The sequence below is a fragment of the Sapajus apella genome, unplaced genomic scaffold, assembly GCF_009761245.1.
Source record: "Sapajus apella isolate SASKATOON/1434 unplaced genomic scaffold, GSC_monkey_1.0 scaffold33, whole genome shotgun sequence".
Classification (NCBI taxonomy): domain Eukaryota; kingdom Metazoa; phylum Chordata; class Mammalia; order Primates; family Cebidae; genus Sapajus; species Sapajus apella.
The window spans coordinates 4,850,705-4,870,775 of NW_022436973.1; the positions used below are offsets into that span (position 1 = coordinate 4,850,705).

A 20,071-nucleotide genomic window follows, 5' to 3' on the forward strand; every position below is an offset into this window, starting at 1 on the left:
GCCCGGCCATTCAGCAAATCTTTATGGCGCTCTGTAGGCGCCCTGGGGGAAGTGACCAGAGTGTCTGAGAGCGAAGAGCAGGAGCAAGCGGACTCAGCTGAGAAGGAGAGCAGAGGCTGAGTGTCAGATAGGGGTGGGGAGTGGGAAGGAGTTTCCAGGCACCAACAAGGACACATGCCAAGATGTCACAGTAGGGCATTTAGGGACATATGAGAAGAACTCCTGCCGGCTACCCTGGCCGTGTCCTATTCCCTGCATCCGTTTTGGACCATGAGCCCCTTCTCTTGTCCTCTGGCCAGGACGGATGCCGCAGACTTCCCCAGATTGTTGTGGCCTGCCCTGCCCTCCTCTAAGGCTGCAGGTGTCCATGAATCTTTCCAGGCAGCATATTTGTCTGTACTCTCAGAAGAGAGTCCTCAAAGTCCTACTCAAGGAGGGACCCCAAGTCTGTGGGTCCCCACAGTCTGAAGCTCTGCTCTGGCCCGATAGAGGCAAGAATGGAGCCCAAGAAGCTGGAAACAGGGCCCCGCTGGAGCCACAGTGCCCAGGACTGTGTGTGGTTCTCAAAGTCGGGAAAGGCCTCGGAGCATGCAGGGTCCTGCAAAACCCCGAGTCTCAGGCAGCTGTCGCTGGCTGGAGCCTACAGACTAGGGCTGTGCAGATGACCACCTATCCACTTCTCCTGAACCTCCTCCTGTGGAGGACATAAGGGAACCACACCACTGGGAGGCCAAGGAGCTGGGGCTCAATAGGTAAGTGAATTATCTATGGAAGCGGGTGCCAAAGTACTTTGGGAGCCATAGGGAGTTTTGTGTGGGAAATGTGGTAGGTGCTTAATAAAGTTTGGGTGGGTGGGTGGATGGATGGATGGATGGATAGATGGGAGGAGAAAGAATGAAAGATTGGTTGGGAAAATGGGGGATAAGAGAAGGAATGCATGGGAAGACAACTGAATGAGAGGATGATGATTGGATGGATGGATGGATGGATGGGTGGATGGGTAGGTGGAAGAGTGAATGGCCATGGATATGTGAGAACATGAGTAAATGAATGAATCGGTGAGCCACTAGGTGAATGGGTGGAAGAGTAAATGAGTGAATAAATGAATAAATGAAGAGTAAATGAGTGAATAAATTAGGACCTGAGTAAATGAATTTCCAGTCCAGAACTGAAAATCTAGCTCACTGTCATGCTGAGACCAGCTTGGCTGTGGAGACCCCAACCCAGGTGGCACTGAAGGAATTAAGAAACAGACTCAGAGAAAAAAAAAGTAAAGGTGGGTGATCAGAGTGGGGCATGAGGGGTCTCACAGTATTCCCAGCTGAGAGCCCAGAGCAGACTCTGACCCACATGTTTATTCTTTTCATTTCAGTGACAAGTTTAACAAGCGGGTGCTCTGTGTTCTTTCATTGGTTAAAGGTAAACTAATCAGGCAGTTAGTGATGTTTACCAGAGGTTAAAGATAGACTAGAAAGCCCTCTTTACGAGGGAACAAAGGAAAGAGTCGCATATTCTGTGTTCAAAGAACTAATTCATCTGGTGTAAGACATATTCATATGGGTTACTATTTTAAAATGCTTTGAGCAGTTTTCTGCTTTGGGGTCAGTTTTCTGCTTTGGGGTCAGTTTTCTGCTTTGGGGGCCAACTAGGTTTTCCTTGCCGCCGCTCTCAGCAAACAATATGATATACCACACATGTCAGAATTTGCTCTCAACATTGTCACCTCCCTTAGGTGCAAGGAACCCTTCAGAAGAAAGCAGGAAGGAAGAGAGAGTGGCCTGAATCTTGGATGATCGTACTCTCCAGCCTCTGTAAGAAAGTGCCCACTTAGATCCCTGGAGGGCTGCGTGTACTCAGAATGAAGCCTGGAGGAGTGAGTGTACGGGTGCTCAGGGCAACATTCCTCAGCCCCAGCTAAGCCCTGTCCCAGCAACCCCCACCCCCGGCACCCCCACAGTATCGGCCAGGCTGGTTAGGTCACAGTGGAGTGGCTCAGACCTGTTGGCCCTGCACCCTGGCAGCCCGCCAGCACCTCCCCAGGCAGCCTGTCGTCAGCTGGGCTTCTCACTATGGCAGAGACTCATCCTAGGTCCCTCAAACCCAGAAAGCCCCCCAGGGCCTGTGTGTCATGTGCTCAGCACTTTTCTCCCTGCCTTTCTGCCCCTCCAAGCAGCCCTCACTTCCCACTACAGCGCAGTCCTATGCAGTGTGACGAGGTGGAGCCTCATAGCCTTGGGCTGATCCTCGGCTCTGCCACTTAGGCCGTGTGACTTCAGGCAAATGCCTTAACCTCTCTGAGTCACAGCTTCCGCATCATTTAAATGAAAACCTTGTCTGGCTTGAGGGGTGATTGTGAGGCTTCGGGGGGCCTGGCACACAATGTACACTGAGCATCTAATTGCCAGGTGCTCAACTTTTGTCTTTTTCTTTTCTTTTCTGAGACTGGGTCTCACTCTCTCACCCAGGCTGGAGTGCAGTGGTGTGATCATAGCTCACTGCAGCCTCGACCTCCTTGGCTCAAGCGATCCTCCAGCCTCAGCCTCTGGATGGAGCTAGGATTTACAGGTGTGCACCACCACACCCAGCCATTTATTTTATTTTATTTTTTGTAGAGACAGGGCTCTCACTATGTTGCCCAGGCTGGCCTCAAACTCCTGTCCTCAAGTGATGCTTCTGCCTCTGCTTCCTAAAGTGCTGAGATTACAGGTGTTAGCTACCATGCCTGGCCAACATTTTTCTTTGAAAAGCAATTTATGGAATGAAGTGCCAGCCAAGCACCATGCTCAGAGCTTTACATGCCTTAGCATATGCGATCCGCATGATAACTCGCAAGAGAGTGTTATGGGTTGAATTGTCCCGCTAAAAACATATGAAAAACATGTGAAGTCCTAACTCCAGTACCTCTGAAAATGGCTTTATTTGGAAATAGGGTTTTGATAGAGATAATCAAGTTAAAATGTGGTCAGTAGGGTGGACCCTAACCCAGTAAGACTGGTGTCCCTCTGAAAGGGGAAAATCAGTCCCAGGCACAGGCATGCATATCAGGAAGGTGACATGAAGATACACGGGGCCGGTGGGAGGGGGGACACCATGGGAGGTCAGAGGCCGGGGCTGGGTGATGCTGCCACAAGCCGAGGCACATTGGAGCCACCAGAAACTGCCAGAGGCAAGGAAGGCTCTTTCCTCTGCAGGGTTTGGGGGGAGCTTGGCACTGCCAGCACCTTGATTGTGGACTTCTCGCCCCCAGATGTATCAACCCACACAGGCTTCTGCTGTTCCAAACCACCCAGCTTGTGACACTTTGTCATGGAAGCTCCTGGAAACAAATGCAGAGGAGATCGGCCCTGTTTTGCAGACAATGACACTGAGGCTGAATGGGATGGTGACGGTGGCTGAGGGGCTTGCTCTCAGGAGTCCAGGCCTGCAGCCTCAGGGTTAGGGGTAGAAAATAAGCCTGTGCCTAGAACATATGCTGCGACAAGGGGTGTGGCGTTGAGCAAGAGGCAGGACAGTCAGATGGGCCCTGCATCACTGACGCCCCTGTGGTGCTCCCGCGTCATGCTGGTGACTGTCCTCGCAGGCTCCCTGCGCTCTGCAGCCTGGGGAGACAGGTTTGCTGTCCCGAGTGTACCTGAGTGTCCTACAAACATCAACCACACAGCCTTAACCTCCATCATTCAGCTCTAGGAAGAGCCAGGGGTATTCCTGTGGATCTGGAGACACACATCCCAGTTAAGAGTCAGAAAAATGGGCCACTTCATAGCTGTGTGATTTGGGGCAAGTTACTTAATGTCTCTGTACCCGTTTCCTCATCTGAACATGGAACCATGACCCGACTGAGGGGGCTGTTGTGAGGATTCAGTGGGACAGTGCGTGGGCACCCAGTGAGCCGAGCCTGCTACTTGGGGATGATGTCTCTCAGCAACCTGTGACCAGAGCGTCACGGGATGTGTTTACCAGTCACACGCCTGTCTCCCCTGTGTGAGTGTGCATATGTGTGTCAGAATGGGGACCTCGCCAGCATCCACAGAGGCTCAGGGTCTCAGCCCCCACCCAAAGCAGGGAAGGCTCTCTCCACAATTGCTCTCCAGAGCTGTCACCTGCCCAGAGCCCTGAGGAGAGGCCTCATCTGCCTTCTGCCTCAAAGGCTCCAGGGGGCATGGCAGACGCTCTTTCCAGACCCCAGCACAGGGCTCGCTGCACTCACTCTCCTCAGGTCGGGCCCTCAGCAGCTGGGGCAGGAGGGCAGGGTGTGGGGGGCTCCACTGGCTTTTCAAGGCCAGAAGGGAGGCTAAACAATGGCCCAGCAGCCCCTCACAGCACGGAGGGGCAGGGCCGAGTTACCGGGCAGGGCCGAGTTAGCAACACATGGAGACTCCAAGGAAGTGAGCACTTGTTGAAAACGCAGACACCACCAGGCAGAGGCAGAGGCCACGGGGAGGAGCTGCTGACATGGTTCATTCAATGCCACCCCTGCAGCTCCCAGGAAAACCCTGTGGTGACAAAAGTTCCTCAGTTGTAGCAAAGCTGGTGTGGAAGAGGGAGGGGTGTGTGTGTATGTGAGTGTGTCTACGCATGTTTGTGAGTGCACGTGTGTCTGTGCATGTGAGTGCATGTGTCTGCATGTGTGAGTGCACGTGTCTGTGCATGTGTGAGTATGCACTCACACATGTGTGAGTGTGTCTGCATGTGAGTGCCTGTATGTGCATGTGAGTGCACGTGTCTATGCATGTGTGTGAGTGCATGTGTCTGCATGTGTGTGTGTGCACATGTGAGTGCGCATGTCTGCATGTGTGTGAGTGCATGTGAGTGCATGCGTCTGTGCATGTGAGTGCACATGTCTGTGCATGTGTGAGTGCATGTGTCTGCATGTGAGTGCGTGTGCACATGTGTGAATGTGCATGTCTGCATGTGAGTGCATGTGAGTGCACGTGTCTGTGCATGTGTGAGTGCACGTGTCTGCATGTGTACGTGCATGTGTCTGCGCATGTGTGTGAGTGCACATCTGTCTGTGCGACTATGTGTGTCATCTATCCCACATTTCTTCCTCATTCTCATTTAAATGCCACAGCCTGAGAACAAAATATTTAAATGTGTGAGAGTGTGTGTGCATGTGTGTCTGTGAGAGTGCGTGATAGTGTGTCTGTATGCATGAGGTGGTGCGTGTATATGTATATGTATGTGTGTGCATGCATGTGTATGTGAGTGTGTATGCATACACTGCTATGTAAGGGATCATAAGTGTATATGTGGTCTGTGTATGTATGAGAGTATGTGTGTGTGTCTGAGATAGTGTATGTTTCTGTGAGTGTATGAGAGTGTGTGTGTCTGATAGTGTGTCTGTATGTGTGAGAGTGTCAGTGGATGTATGTGTGTGAGGGTGAGTGTGTGAGGGTATGACTGTGTGTCTGTGATAGTGTGTATGTGTGAAGGTGTGAGATTGAGAGCATGTGTGTATGTGTGTGAATGTGTGTGTATGTGTGAGTGTATGAGCATGTGTGTAGGTGTGAGGGTGTGAGTGTATATGTATGTGTGTTAGTGTATGAGTATGTCTGTGTATGAGGATGTGTGTCTGTGTGTGAATGTATGAGTGTGTCTGTGAGTGTGTGATAGTGCATGTGTATGTGAGAGTGTGTTGAGACTGCACAGCCAGGCAAAGGGCTGGGGAAACAGGTACTTCTAATACACAGTTTGGGCCATCTTTTGGTCAGGAAACTTAGCAGTATCTGCAAAATGTAAATGCATGTCTGTAGTCTACAATTTCTCCTTTCAGAATGTGTTCTCTGGATAGAAGCACACTTATGTGCAAGGATTTCAGTTCAAGAGTGTTCATTGTTGCCTGTCGGTAAGAATAGAAACCACATCCAGCAAATTCAGTGGGGCTCAAATCCCAAAGGGTGGCCTTCTGCACCTGATGAGGAGCTCAGACTTTAGTCCAGGGACAACAGAAAGCATGGAAGGCATGAAGATGGGAAGGGACATGTCTCAATTTGTGCTTTGGGTGGATCATTCCAACAGGGCAGAAAGAGCAGAGACCAAGGCCAGGAGACCAGCTAATAATTTCGGGCTCAATTCTCTCTCCTTCGGACATTTAGAAGTCGTGGTGGCTGGTGGGGTGTGGAGTGAGGGAGAAAGAAGGGATAAAGATGATGCGCAGTTGGCACCTTGGAGGGCCTATCCCTTCATCCCCCCACCCCCAGCATCCTGCAGCCTCTGAAACCTTAGGCCTCCCACCATACCTTCCCCCCACACCCTGCTTGGGGAAGAACTGGCATGGTGGAATGGGACCTGGTTCTGGAGTCATGGGTTCAAATGCCAACCCTCCCAGTGTGACTCTGACCAACTTACTTGACTGTCCTGTGCCTGTTCATGTGTCAAACAGAGGTAACCAAAGACCCTACCTTGCAGCATTCTTAAAGGGCTAAAAGCAATCATATATATTTGGTTTTTTTTATCTGAGACCAAGTCTCACTCTGTTGCTCAGGCTGGAATGCAGTGGTGTGATTTCAGCTCACTGCAACCTCTGCTCTCGGATTCAAGCCATTCTCATGCCTCAGCCAGCCGAGTGGCTGGGACTACAGGCATGTGCCATTACACCTGGCTAATTTTTGTATTTTTAGTAGAGATGGGGTTTCACCGTGTTGGCCAGGCTTCAAACTCCTGACCTCAAGTGATCTGCCTGCCTCGGCCTCCCAAAGTGCTGGGATTATAGGCATGAGCCACCCTGCCCGGCCAGCAATCATAAGTATAAAGCACATAGAAAAGTGCCTGACATGTGTAGTAAGCACTCACTAAATGTGAGCTGCTCCTATAGCTATTCCTACTCCTACCAAACTAGGTACTTCTTAGACACTCGGTAGCTATTAATCAAATATTTTTTATTAAGATCAGCCTGAAATCCAATCAAGGAGTGAGTCTGAAATCAGAGAATGGAAGTTCAGAGCAAGCCCCGCTTCCCCTTGAACAGATGGGCATTTCCAAGAGGGTCCTACATGGCTTGAATCAGGGCCAGGGCTGAGTCTCAGACCTACACTAGTTGAATGAATGACTCGGTCAGGCCTGGTAAGTTTGTCAGGGGTCCCTCGGGCATGGGAAGCCCCTCGCTTCTTTAATATGGACCCACACCCTCCAGCTCAGCCCTGTTTTAAGACCCCTCTGAGTTAAATTGGCCAATTTCTCCCCATGGGCCTGCTTGCTGCTCCCATGCCCTCCCAGCCCCGGGCGACTCCCTGCAGGGCTGGAGGTCATCTGTGATGCTGGAGAAGGGCTGGGTCCTCTGGAGGCTTTCGCAGGTCAGTCTGAAGAGGAGATGAGTTGGGGGTTCCAGGGAGGGACCACATTTGCCAAAGTCCTCTCGCCTCCTTGGCAAGTCTCTCCCATCCACTTCTGCCATTGCTACTGCCCTGCTGACTCCAGGAAAACCAAACTAGAAACAAAAGGAAGGTTGGGACTAGGGATGCCACTGGGATGAAAGGGTAAGAAAGAGGTGGGTCAGGCCGGGCACGGTGGCTCACATCTGCAATCCCAGCACTTTGGGAGGCTGAGGTGGGTGGATTGCCTAAGGTCAGGAGTTTGAGACCAGCCTGACCAACATGGTGAAACCGGTCTCTACTAAACATACAAAATTAGCCGGGTGTGATGGCGTGCGCCTGTAGTCCCAGCTACTCCGGAGGCTGAGACAGGAGAATTGATTGAACCTGGGAGGAAGAGGTTGCAGTTAGCCAAGATCGCGCCACTGCACTCCAGCCTAGGCAACAGAGAGAAACCCTGTCTCAAAAAAAAAGAAAAGAAAAAAGAAAAAAAGAGGCAGGTAACTGACAGGGGTGGCAAGGACTCTGGATAAGTGGGATAGGGTCTTGGGCAGGGTCTGAAAATCTTTTCTTATGCCACCAATGATATAAAAACAGGACAGGCTACATAACTCACAAGGCCTAATAGCAAATTAACATGTGGGGCCCCTTGTATTTCAAGACAACAGCCAAGCATGGGACCTTGTGGGACTGCAGGTTACATACCCATGGAGCTGGCCCCATACACAAATCTCTGAGGGCATGCATAAGAGTGAGTTTTCCTGGGAAAAGGCCCTCAGTGTTCAAGATCATGACCCAAAAGGCTAAAAATCCCTCCAACTCAGGTAAGGGAGGGGCTCCTTTCACCACCTCCTCCCTCTACTCAGGCAGGGGGCGGCTAGTGAACATGCTGCATGAATCACCTTCAGGGCACGGCAGGCTATGGTGGCCAAGGGGACAGAGAAAGGTGGACACATGAGAGATGGAGATTCGAGTTGGGAGAGAGAGGCCAGAAGGTTGCCGGCCAGGAGTGTGACTCGAGCGATAGAATCAGTTCCGGCTGGTGCTGTTCACGGAGATGAAGAAAAGCTAGCGCAAGATCAGGGTGCTGTTTTGCTTTGCTGGGTGGCAATGGGAATCAAGATTCCCATTCTAGGCATGAGGGTGTCAAGCAGACAGGTAACAAAGCTTGGGAGGAGATTAGATGAGACACACACATTTTGGGGCCATTGGTATAGAGATGGCATCTAACCACACTGTAATGGCTGAGGTCTCCTGGGTATTCAGTAGGTACAAGGACTCTTGGATACAACATCTGATTGCCCTGACACCTCACATAAGCCTATGTGTGTGTATGCCTCATTTGTAAATGTTCTCATTTATAAATGGAGGTGAGAATCATATCCTCATCACAGGATTTCATAAGTAAGCTTGTGAGAGGGGAATGCTTAAGACAGGCACTGGTACCTTTTAAGCCCCCAAGGAATATCAGCCATTATAACAATAACAATATCATGCCATCCCTTCTACAAATATGTATTGAGCCTCCAGTGTGTGTTGGGCAGTGTTTTGGGGCTTTGGATGCAGCCACGATCGAACGTGTTAGAAGGTGGTAAGTACTACGGGGAAAGGAAAGCAGAGTAGGGTAAGGAGAACGACACAGAGGACAGGGTGGGGCTTCAGTATCGAACAGGGCAGCCAGGGGAGCCCTACTGAAAAAGTGACATTGGAGCAAGCCCTCAGAGGTGAGGGAGTGCCCCGCAGAGAGGAATGAGGGAACAGCTGGCAGAAGACCGTCAGGAGAGTGGTGGGTGGTGAGGCCCTAGGGTAAAGGGTAGGGGACCTTTGTAAAGGCCTCTTGTGGCACAGGGGGGCTGGTCCTCCAATGGGGCAACACCAGGTGTCCCCCACAATGAGGCAGAAGGCTGTCACATGCTGGAGAGAGTCCGTTGTCCAGCATGGCCAGGGAGCATACCTCCAATATGGTAGAGACAGCCTCTTGCCCACATAGCAGCTGCCCAAGGCTTTGGGTGGGCCCTGAGGCTCCCCCTGGCCCCTGGAAGGGCCTCCCCTGGCACAGCAGGCTCACCAGCAGGGCCTCTCCTTCTCTTGGCCGTGGAGTGTCCCCTTCCAGCAAAACTCGGCCGGGCCTTGGCTCCAGGGCTCCCAATCCAAGCATACATTGGAGTCATTTTCCTCTGAATCTGGAGATACGAGGCAAGACCTCCTGGGTGGTCACATACTGTCTCCTGCCCCTTACATCCCTGCAGCCTTGTCTGAGGCTAGGGCCAAGGCAGAATCCCACAGGCCAGCCTTGAGACCTCAGGAAGACTTCAGGGCCTTAAAGTGTGACCAGGGATCAAGAAAGGAGGCTGTTCCTGGGACTGGGAACGTGGCCATATCAATCTATTAAAGCGAAGGACACAGAAGTGAGCCAGTGACATACTGTACTGGGCATGGTCCAGGAGGAGGCAGTGAGGCAACACAGTCATTGACCCATCCAGCCATTTGTCCACTAGTTGATTCATTAACAAATATCTGAGTACAAAGACGCAGTGATCTCCACTGCAGCACTGTTTTGTGGTGAAACACATACATACAAACAATAAAACATCTGGAAACTGTCCATATCCACAGATCACGAGAGGTCTGGGTGACTAAGCTGTGGTGCCATCACACTACATGGAGACCTGGTCCTTCTGTCTGATGGCTTGTCATGAAGCTGTTAAAATGTTTGCATTGGCCAGGCACAGTGGCTCACGCCTGTAACCCCAACACTTTGGGAGGCCAAGGCAGGCAGATCACCTGTGGTTGGAAGTTCAAGACTATCCTGACCAATATGGAGAAACCCCGTCTCTACTAAAAATTACAAAATTAGCTGGGCATGATGGCGGGTGCCTGTAATCCTAGCTACCCGGGAGACTGAGGCAGAAGAACTGCTTGAAGCCAGGAGGCAGAGTTGCAGTGAGCTGAGATTGTGCAACTGCACTCCAGCCTGGGTGACAAGAGCAAGACTCCATCTCAAAAAAAAAAAAAAAAAAAAAAAAAAAAAAAGCAAGGATGAAATCTGAACCCATGTCTTCCAGACTCCAGAGAGACAACTTTTATTGCCAGTATGCAAACAAGTCTGACTCCCTATCAGCTGTGGGGCCCAATGCCTAAACTGCGCCCCTCAGGGAGGGCTGTGGTCTACCCTGAGACTATGAGAATACACTTTAAATAAACATTTTCTAGAAACAAGAGGACATCCTAGGCTCTTGCCAGGAACTCCCAATAATTACACAATGACCAGCCCCTACATTTGAGATCATGGAGCTAGTGGGAGTGTAGGGAGGGACTTCTCACCCTGCCTCAATGACATCTGACCACTGCTGGTAGCATGTGCTGCACCCTCCCTGCCTAGCTGGCCAAAGGCCATGGCGCTCAGCAGCAGCAGGTGGGAGGTTAAGTGGTCCCCACAAAGAAGCCTTTTTTTTTTTGGACGCAGAGTCTCACTCGTCAGCTGCAGTACAGTGGTGTGAGCTCGGCTCACTGCAGCCTCAACCTCCCAGGCTCAAGCAATTCTCCCACCTCAGCCTCCCGAGTAGCAGAGGCCACAGATGCAAGCGACCACACCTGGTTAATTTTTGTATTTTTTGTAGAGACGTCGCCCAGCCTGGTCTCAAACTCCTGGGCTTGAGCAATCTAGCCACTGGCTTCCCAAAGTGCTGGGATTACAGGCGTGAGCCACTGTGCCAGCAGAAAGAGCCCTCTTGCTGAAGGGGATGCTCAGGGAGACACATGCCAGAGGAGCAGAAGCTCCTCCTGCCACACAGCCAGGCCATATCCTGGTCCAGCCATCCCCAGCTTCCTCCACAGCCGGCTTCGTCCCACCTCTTGCTCCTCTTGGTGGCATGCTGAGGTCAGGATGAATGTCAGTTGGCTTCCATGAGCCTGTCTCCCAGAGAAGCCAGATCCTTTCTGACATATGGTCTAGGTAGAAAACAGTGAGTGGTCTGCAGGTACCTAAAAAATGCCTAAGGATGCCGTATCCCATTGTGCAAGCTGTTTACTGCACAAATGCACCTAATTGAGGGGGTGAGTGGGGCTGAAATCCAGCCCACACTCTGCTGACAGAGCCTCATGCCCAGCTATATTCACAGAAAGGGACACCCTTTTCTAGTTCATCTGCCTGGAGGGATAACCTCTTCCTTTGTTCAAAAGCTCATGCATGCTATAGGCGTGCACACACACATACTGCTTTGCAGTCAAACTTATGGACTCTTGAACTCTAGGTTAAGAAACTCTAAATAACCAAACCAATCCTTTCCACTTAAGAGCTGACTGCTTGCATCTGAGCCAGCACTTAAAATAACTGAATGAAACCCCTTCTGCATTTGTTTCAGGACACACTGGCCTATTCGGCTCCCTGCCCAGCTCCGGGATTAGGGCCCTGCCTGGGCAGGGTAAGCAGCTCACCTTGGCTAAGTAAGAAGCGTAGCCAGATGATCAATAACAACAGCAAACCCACAGGGAGGCAGAACCAGAAACCCAGGAAAGAAAATGTGAAGTCGTTCACCAGTGTCACCAAAGGGTACTTCATGGTGCATGTGTGGCTATGCCGGGCCAGCCTGGGCTTGGCTGGCAGGGCTGCCCCAGGGGACCTGGCAGGCTGGGCCATGCTCTGCTCTCAGCCCAATTGTGACTGAGCTGTGACGTAACAAGGAAGTCACAGTGTCCTTCAGGCAAAGCATGCATGCAGGGGACACTTTGAGGGAGAGTTGTTCTGGATGAATGGGTGGGAAGTGATGCAGTGAGACAATCTGGCTGAGAATTAAAAGCCCAGGCTTCCAGGCAGGCCTGGGTTTGAATCTCAGCCCAGTAGCTATTAGGTTCATGGCACCCCTCTGACCTTCTTTGTTGTAAGATGGGGATAATTCTGTAAGTTAGAAAAACAAATGGGACAAAAATTACCCCCAGGGTCAGTGTTCATATATCTGAAGTCACAGACCCCTCCAGGAGCCAGCCAAGTCCCCAGGTCCTGTAATACCAGCTGTGCGTGCCCCCGTCCACACTTCATGGGAGTGCTGGGGACTGCAGCAAACTGGATGGAGCTTACTGCATCCTAAGCATGCGGTGGTGGCAGCTCCAGCCAATAACTGCCACAAGTGAAATGCAGGCCCATTACTGCCAGGACTCCTAACTTTCCCAAGACAGGCAAAAAGTCTGGATTTTTATGTGAAATCTCTCAAATTTAAAATGTTAGATCAGATCTTGTTGAAGCACTGTTTGCAAAACAAAAAGTTTGCCAGGCTAGATTGGTCACTGGGCTGCCACTTAAAACTTTTAAAATCTCACACATAGTAATTTTTCTAATGATTATTAAACGACTATACATGATTATTTCTTAATCTGGAAGCTTCTGTGCCTCTCCTTATTGGGGTTTTCAGTGAGGGGCATCTAATGAGTTTAATCTTCCTTTATCTCCTGAGTAGGCAGAACACTCCTACGTCATCCTTATCTACTGTCATCCGTTCTCTCATGAAGTGTTCAGTAAACCTCCATATGCCAGACCATGGCAGAAAAGAGGCTTCAGGCTTCCCACTGGAGGACTGGCTGCTGCATGGTATTCTTCAAGAGGATCCTTGGGCCATCTGCCTGTGACTGCCAGCAGGTGGGTGGGTGTTGGAGTGTTATTTATTAAACATGCCAATTCACAGGCTCACCTTCGTCTCCTCAGGCCTCTTGGGTGCAGGGGTGAGGCTTGGGATTCAACATACTGATAAGGAGCCAGGATGATTCTGACGCAGGCTTGATTTTGAGACCACAGCATCTCATGACTTAAGAGCACCTGTTGAAAAGTGAGGCAAACTCAGGTCCAGGCTGGGAGAGCAGCTGCAGGAAGTGGGTGGTAAACCTAGGGAGAAACATGGAGAACTCCCTTACAGGAAAAGACACCAATCCAAGGAGAAGGGACATGGGGCCAGCAACTGGAAAAAATGAGCATGGGAGGGGCTGGGAGAGCTGGGGCATGGTTTAAAGAGTCCTAGCCCAGCTGAGGGATGGCCTGAGTTCCTACAAGAGTTGGTCTGGGAAAATGGACTAGAATGTGTGTCCAAGAGAAGCAGTGTCCAGGCAGGGTGTGCCAGATGCAGGGCCCAGAGGCCAAGAGGAGGAGGAGCAGGCGGTCTGGGTTGGGAGTGATTCCCTGGCATTGAGTGCTGAAGAGGTTGGGGTTAGAGAGAGCTAGATGAGCAGCACTGATGGGAAAGGCTTGAGCACACATTTTTCTGAAACCTTTCCAGACAACAAGACAGGGCTACTGTGCAGTCACCTTTCCTGGCCACTAGGCCCAGCTGGAGGTCCTGCTGTGAGCGGGCAGAGCAGGCAGAGCACACAGTGCAAAGTAGGCAGCTCCCAGACACAGTTCATAGGGTGGCACACGTCACACTGAGTCTGTGCTAGGTCAGAGGCATAGCTCTTGGCAGAGGCATGCACCACATGGTTCTCACGGCTGTTTTAAGTGGTCCATTCACTCCACTCTATGTGATCTAGGCCTGAAAGCATTCATCTGGCCCCAAGAAACCCTCTGCAGTCTGCCCTACACAAAGGGGGCAGTGGGCAGCAGGGGATGACCTCTGCACCTCCCCACTTTCCTGTCTAGCCCTGGTAGGGCTCAAATTTTCTGCAAGCAGGGGGCACAGCTGGCCCTTCTTGTTCCCATAACACAAGCATCTATCTCCTCAGCAATTCCCAGCCTCTGAAAGGTGAGCCTCTACTGGCAGTGTTTTAATTATACAAGCTCCTTCCAGCAGAGAAAGCCAAGTATTTTTCTTAAGAATTAATCAAATTTTTGAGTATTTCATGAAATACTCAATGTTCATTTAAACTACCGATCTAAATTATGAAGAGCAGCCAAAGCCCAGGAGACATGCCCTGGAAGGGTAAAATTAAGAGCAGCAGTGTAGGAGTCACCCCCAGCCTGGATCCAAAAGCACACACAGTCATTAGATAAGAATCGCCTTAAAATTTAATTGACTAAATGTATTACATTCAATATTCCATGGGTTTCTTCTGGACAAAGGATCGGCATAAATACAAACAAACCTCTGGACCTTCTTCCCTAACTGACGAAGATGAAACATAGGAGGCAAGGGGCACGGGCAGGCCTTCATATTTACACTTTGCCTTTACTTTACAGTTCAGTGCCAGAAATATTTACAGAAAATACAGTAAGAAAAAGATCATGTCTTGGCAACATACTGAAATTCATACAAACTGTATATATGATTTTCAAGCAAATAATGATACTGCTTATTTTTTAGCCACAACTGCCAAGCCCTTCGGAGGAGAAAGATGTCTTGGTCACTGTTAAGAGATGAGAACTTGGGAAACTTGGTTTGCTTCAACATGTATTTATTGGGCGCCTACTATAAGCAAGGCACTGTGGAATCCCAAATTACACCTTTTCCCTTACCATTAAAAAAAGAAAAGCATCTGAAGAACATGAGTTGATATTCTGAGTTGATATTCGGAGAAAAACACTATAAGTACATGGCTTCTTTAGCTACTAAGAAACCCACCGTTTGATTCCACATTGTATGGATGGACCACCTCCAATCTCTCCAACTCAGGAAAAGAGGCTGTCATGGAAATCTTTAAAACAGACCATCTGACGCCAATCATCATTTCATGTAAACACAGCAATCAATTTTTTTAGGAAGATAGAACCTGAATGGGCTTTAAAATGGTGAATGGAGAACTACTGCCAGCAGGAGTGTCAAATTATCTCCAATAGGTTTTTTTTTTTTACCAACTACCACAAAACACATCTTTGAGCAAAGCTAACTTCCACTTTGGGTAAAGCTCCACCTTCCAGAAGAAATGAGTACTCCTAAAGACTCTGCCTCTCTAGAACCCAGTCTGCAGAGTCTGACAAATGCTTCCCTAGTATATGGAGAAAGTAACCATTCACTAAGGCCTCATACACAGAACCTGCAGGGAACCAACATTACTGGCCAAAGGTGTGGGTATTTGTATTTATTAATGAGTCCAGAGGAAAATGGCTGCCCTGAAATAAAGGACTTGGAAATGACAGAAAATGTGCATGAGTATGCATGTGTGTGTGCACGCACGTGCTGGCAAAAAAAAGGGGGTCAACCCAACATGTAATGAGTCCTTTAAAAGGCCCAGTGGATGGAAGAGGGTCTCAGGAAGAAGTCCTAGACAAAAAGGAAAGCTAGTTAAACAAGGAAAGGGTTAACAAGGTAAAAGCCCTCCTCACTGACCTCAGTGCACCCAATCAGAGAGGAGGAGAAAAGCTCCCTCCTCCAATTTAAGGCAGCAGTAGATGGGCAACCTTACTTACCACCTTCCTCTTCATAGAATGCCACACTCATCCACCCCCCGGCATAGCCAACGGACATAGCGACTGAGCTGTTTAAGCCACAGACGAACGTGGTCCTGACTTTGCCTGAAAGGCTAGAACATATGCTGGCAAATTTATCAAACAGACTACTAAATATTAATATTATGTACTAAATAGGTTCCTCTGGTGCTATTTTACTCAGTGATTTTTTAACACAGACAGGTAGATAAACATAGTGACCATGAACTCAAATCCATATTAGTGAAAGACTGGATCTAAGGGTTCTTACCACACTCCCTCTTTGGGCAGATGTTATTTTGAGCAGAAGGAACCAGTGCCTGGTAGGTATGTGTATCCCATATTCCACTGGCTCCGTACACATTAGAAGTTTCATGCCTTCAAGGGCTGCACATCTTTCCTTCCCTGGAAGACCAGGGAGTCTCCCAGATCACAAATGCATTCAACATGGTTGTTCACTTATCAAATACATTGGAATTACAAGGAGTTGCCAGAAATTAGAGCTAACTCAAGGGTCAGGAAACCCAACCCTCATACACACACAGCACATTTTTCTGACATTAACTATGCCAAGGTAAAAGTTTGATCTGAAGAATCACACTGAAGAAGTGCATCTACATCAGTTATTTTTAACCTCTGGAATGTTACGTTACAATCAATTTACAGCCTTCTCTGCTCACTTCAACTAAAACAAGAGCCCATTTTCCCCTCAAAATGTCAATCTAGAATTACCTTAAAAGTTGTTAAACCTCATCTTCTTCCTGTGAACCAGTAGAACATTTTTAGGGTAGAATTTGCTCATCTTTATCCCATTATGCCCTCTCCCATGCTACCATCTGGAAACATCAATTTATTGCCCAGCTTAAAAAGAAAATCAACTATTGAATAATACTATAACCTGAATGGAAACTGGAGTCATAGAAAGAGGAGGTTATCTTTACCTGAGCTTAAAACAAACATGAAGAAAAGGTTATGGCAAACTTTAAACCAAGAGCTGCTATGCCCATATTTCTTGCTCACAGATGGCAAATGCATATTTCTGGAATAAGAGACATTTGCACAGGGAATTAGGTCCCACACTATCCCCGCCCCCTAAGTAAACTACCAAAACATCAACCCAAACAGATTGTTGTAGCTTTGACCTATAGAGTCTACTGACATCAGAGTTCACGTGAGAAAACACCTCTTATACAACTGTGATCATTCCTCTTTGGACTTCAAATATCACTTATTTTCTTAACATAAAATAATCTTACTAAATAAGAAAGCACATGAGAATAGGGTAAATGAGCAGTGTATGCTGTAGCACTGTAACAGGAATCCTTGTAAGGATGTTCTGGGTCTGGCCACCTCAAAAGTTTTATCCCTGCAGAAAAGTAGCAGCGAGGTAACAGAAGTATTTCCAAAACCTGGCAGGGATCTGTTGGCTAACTAAAGTCCAGAAAAGATGACAACAACTGTTAGCCATTTCTAACAGTAGCCACCCAAAGAGGTGGTCACTCATGTTTGTCAATTACAAGGAAATCGAGTAGTTCTCTGGGAAAGATCTGAATAAGGAGCGTTGAGAGGCTATTCCTGAACCCCAAACTAGAATCCTTCATAAACTACTGCAGTTTGCTGCTTGGTCCTGAAATAAGAGATAATAGATGAAACCAAATAATTTTCAACCCCTACTGTGAATTACATTTCTTCAAATGATATTTAATTAATGAATCACAAATGTTTAACCTGTCATTACGTCACCCTGCTGGACAATAATGGAGAGAGTGGGGGTATCACTGCTGTCTTATAACTTTTAACCCCACAAACTTTATTTGCATCCCCATTAAAGGACAACGCCATGCGCCATTTCTGATCTGTTGCTGGGTGGCCCAGAAACTGAGGCTTTCAGACAGATCTGTGCAGTGATGACAAGGACAACTTCCTGAAATGTGGAGAAAAAAATATGACATATTTTAATGTCAGGCTTCTTATCTGAGAAAAAAACATGTTATCCTATTTCCTTTTTGTCAGTTTGACAGCTGGATGACAAGTAGACCTACAAGTGAGTAGAAGGCTGAGACTTCTTTCCTTCTCCTCCATGCTATCAACATGAGTCTTTAAATGTCCTGGAAGATTCTGAGACAGATTTTTTTTTAATACAACCTCCTAAAAAGTGAGGTATAAAACTAGCTTCAACTTCTATATTGCAAATTTGTTGATACTACCAATGCACGTGTATAACTGAGATGCATAAAAGCCTTTCTCCTCAAAAGGCTTTGGTTTAACTAAAATTGTCACTTTTAAAAGAAAGTTTATGGCTAAAATGTATGTCATCATTATCAGCAGGAATATGATTGTGTCTGGGAGGCTATTTCACTAGATAGCCAAAAGTCTTCTATCAAATGGGTTACAATGTGTTTCTTCTATTCTGGTGATTAAACAGTAAGCTCTTGGGAGTGATTCGTTTTTATTTTTACAGTGATCACCTATCAAACTGTTCTGCTGTGTTATAGTTCCCAAACGGGGGTTCAACAGTCTTAGAAATTCAGTGGTCTAAGAACTGCAGTTCTTGAGTCCAACCTCCTGGAAAAGTGAAGTATAAAACTCTGGCTCCAACTGCTTGTTCCGGTACTTGTTGACAATGTCGGTGATTTTCTGTTTCCGGCGGACATGGGGTGGACTGTAGGAGTCACTCTCCAGTCTCTTTCTTCTACAAATGTTAATTACAGTCTGCCTTACCAGAAAGCCTTGAAAACAGAGAGTTTTAAAATAAATGTTAAAAACTAGTCACTTCAGTAGATGAACTATCAGTATTCAGGTGAACTATTCATATACTCAAACTATTTCATTCAATTTGCAAACCTCCCAGCCCCAGAGAGACAGACTAAGATAAACCTGTCAGAAGAAATACAAAATGACAAGGAAAAGGAGAATCAAAATCTAGTCTAACAGCCTATTTTCCTTCCTGAATTACAAATAGCTATCTTCATTTTCTTAATACCAGAAGTTGGTGAGGTTCTACTTATATTTACTAAAGACAGATTAAAACAGAACAAAACATGCTCCCTTTTTAACAACAGCCATACATTTCCTACATGTGGAAGCTATTAATTATCACCATTTCCTTATTTTTATTTCTTTTTGGTTCATAAAAATAATAAAGAAAAAGAAAATTTAACTCTTCAGCCACACATGAAGACCTTACCAAGAGCTCGCCTGCTGACAATCATCCCATCCACAAGAGGGATGACCATGTTAAATTTTCCAGTGGCTCCTTGAATTTTTATCCGGAATAATCCAGTGTTTAGAGGGTGGATGAAGATGACAGGAACTTCTTTTTCAAGAGTCGTAGATCTTAGGAAAAGAAAATTCTTTTTATCCCAGACACCCAAGACTTGAAGTCACCCACATATGTAGCATAAGATTACTAAAGGGGCCTGTTGCCTGGCAGTGGTCTGAGAAAAGCCAAGGGGTCAGTGTGCCCAGAATCTGCCTTCTGGGAGTCCATGTTGCTGCCCCCTATAACACCTGGTCCTAGAAGTCCATTACTGGGTCAGGCTTTCTAAGCTAACAGAAAGGAGCTGAAAAAGTATATATACTTGGAAAACTAGTAGGGACATGGAGTGGAAGGAGAGGCCAGAGAACTCTACTGCATGGAGTTAAGAATCTAGCAACCAGCTATGGGACTTTTACTTTAGTTCCTTTTCTTATAGGGAACACAAAAGTGTGGCTGGCCAGAGTACAGGGAATACCAGCATAGTCAAGGCTGGTAATCCCAGAGCAGAAGCAGGAACACAGCTTAGTTAGGCCCATTACAGGAATCCCTGATAAAATTTTTTTTTCACGTGGGGGAAGGAGGTTGGGAGAGCCATGAATCTAAGCCAGCTGCATCCTTCTCAGCTAAGGTGATAAATGACCACATTGTGGCAGCGCCAAAGCCCTCACAGCCTCTGGCCAGGCAGCAGATGCTAAAGTCAGCAACTGCCCCTATGGAGGCATGAGTTACTCTTTACACGCCAGAGATAGGCCAACCCATCTAGAGGGAACTCATGTTATTTATGAGCTACCTGTTGGGGTCTTCTTGCAACCCAGTGAGTTCTCTTTCTATATAGGTAAAGTGATTTTGGCCAAAGCAACAATCAATCAATCTTTCAAGATATTTAAAAAAAGAAAAATCAATCCCAGAGTAATTCTGTCCCCAAGGCAAATTAGAAACTTTGCTAATCTACCAATAAAATATACATTTTACTGTCAAATTGTATTACAACTTTTGACCTAAAAACATAAAAACTTGAAAGGCCGGGCCGGGCGCGGTGGCTCAAGCCTGTAATCCCAGCACTTTGGGAGGCCAAGGCGGGTGGATCACGAGGTCAACAGATCGAGACCATCCTGGTCAACATGGTGAAACCCCGTCTCTACTAAAAACTACAAAAAA

General features: G+C 47.8%; 2 protein-coding genes across 13 annotated transcripts in view; both read right to left on the reverse strand.

Annotated features, from left to right (window-relative positions):
• Positions 1–8,771: 8,771 nt before the first annotated feature.
• On the reverse strand, positions 8,772–14,138 carry ADIG (adipogenin). Its single transcript, XM_032294966.1, has 2 exons — positions 11,748–14,138; positions 8,772–9,493 (listed from the first exon to the last, which is right to left on the reverse strand). Exons 1-2 carry the CDS (start codon positions 11,947–11,949, stop codon positions 9,375–9,377), a joined length of 321 nt encoding a protein of 106 aa, XP_032150857.1. The 5' UTR covers positions 11,950–14,138; the 3' UTR covers positions 8,772–9,374.
• Positions 14,139–14,275: 137 nt separating this feature from the next.
• Positions 14,276–20,071, reverse strand: part of RALGAPB (Ral GTPase activating protein non-catalytic subunit beta) — a 101,845-nt gene continuing 96,049 nt past the window's right edge. For all 12 annotated transcript variants that reach the window (XM_032294962.1, XM_032294963.1, XM_032294961.1 and 9 more), the window contains 2 exons: positions 18,842–18,990; positions 14,276–18,383 (listed from right to left, as the gene is read on the reverse strand). In XM_032294962.1, coding sequence (XP_032150853.1) covers positions 18,190–18,383; positions 18,842–18,990 — 343 coding nt within the window. In that variant the 3' untranslated portion in view covers positions 14,276–18,189. The remainder of the gene's footprint in view (positions 18,384–18,841; positions 18,991–20,071) is intronic.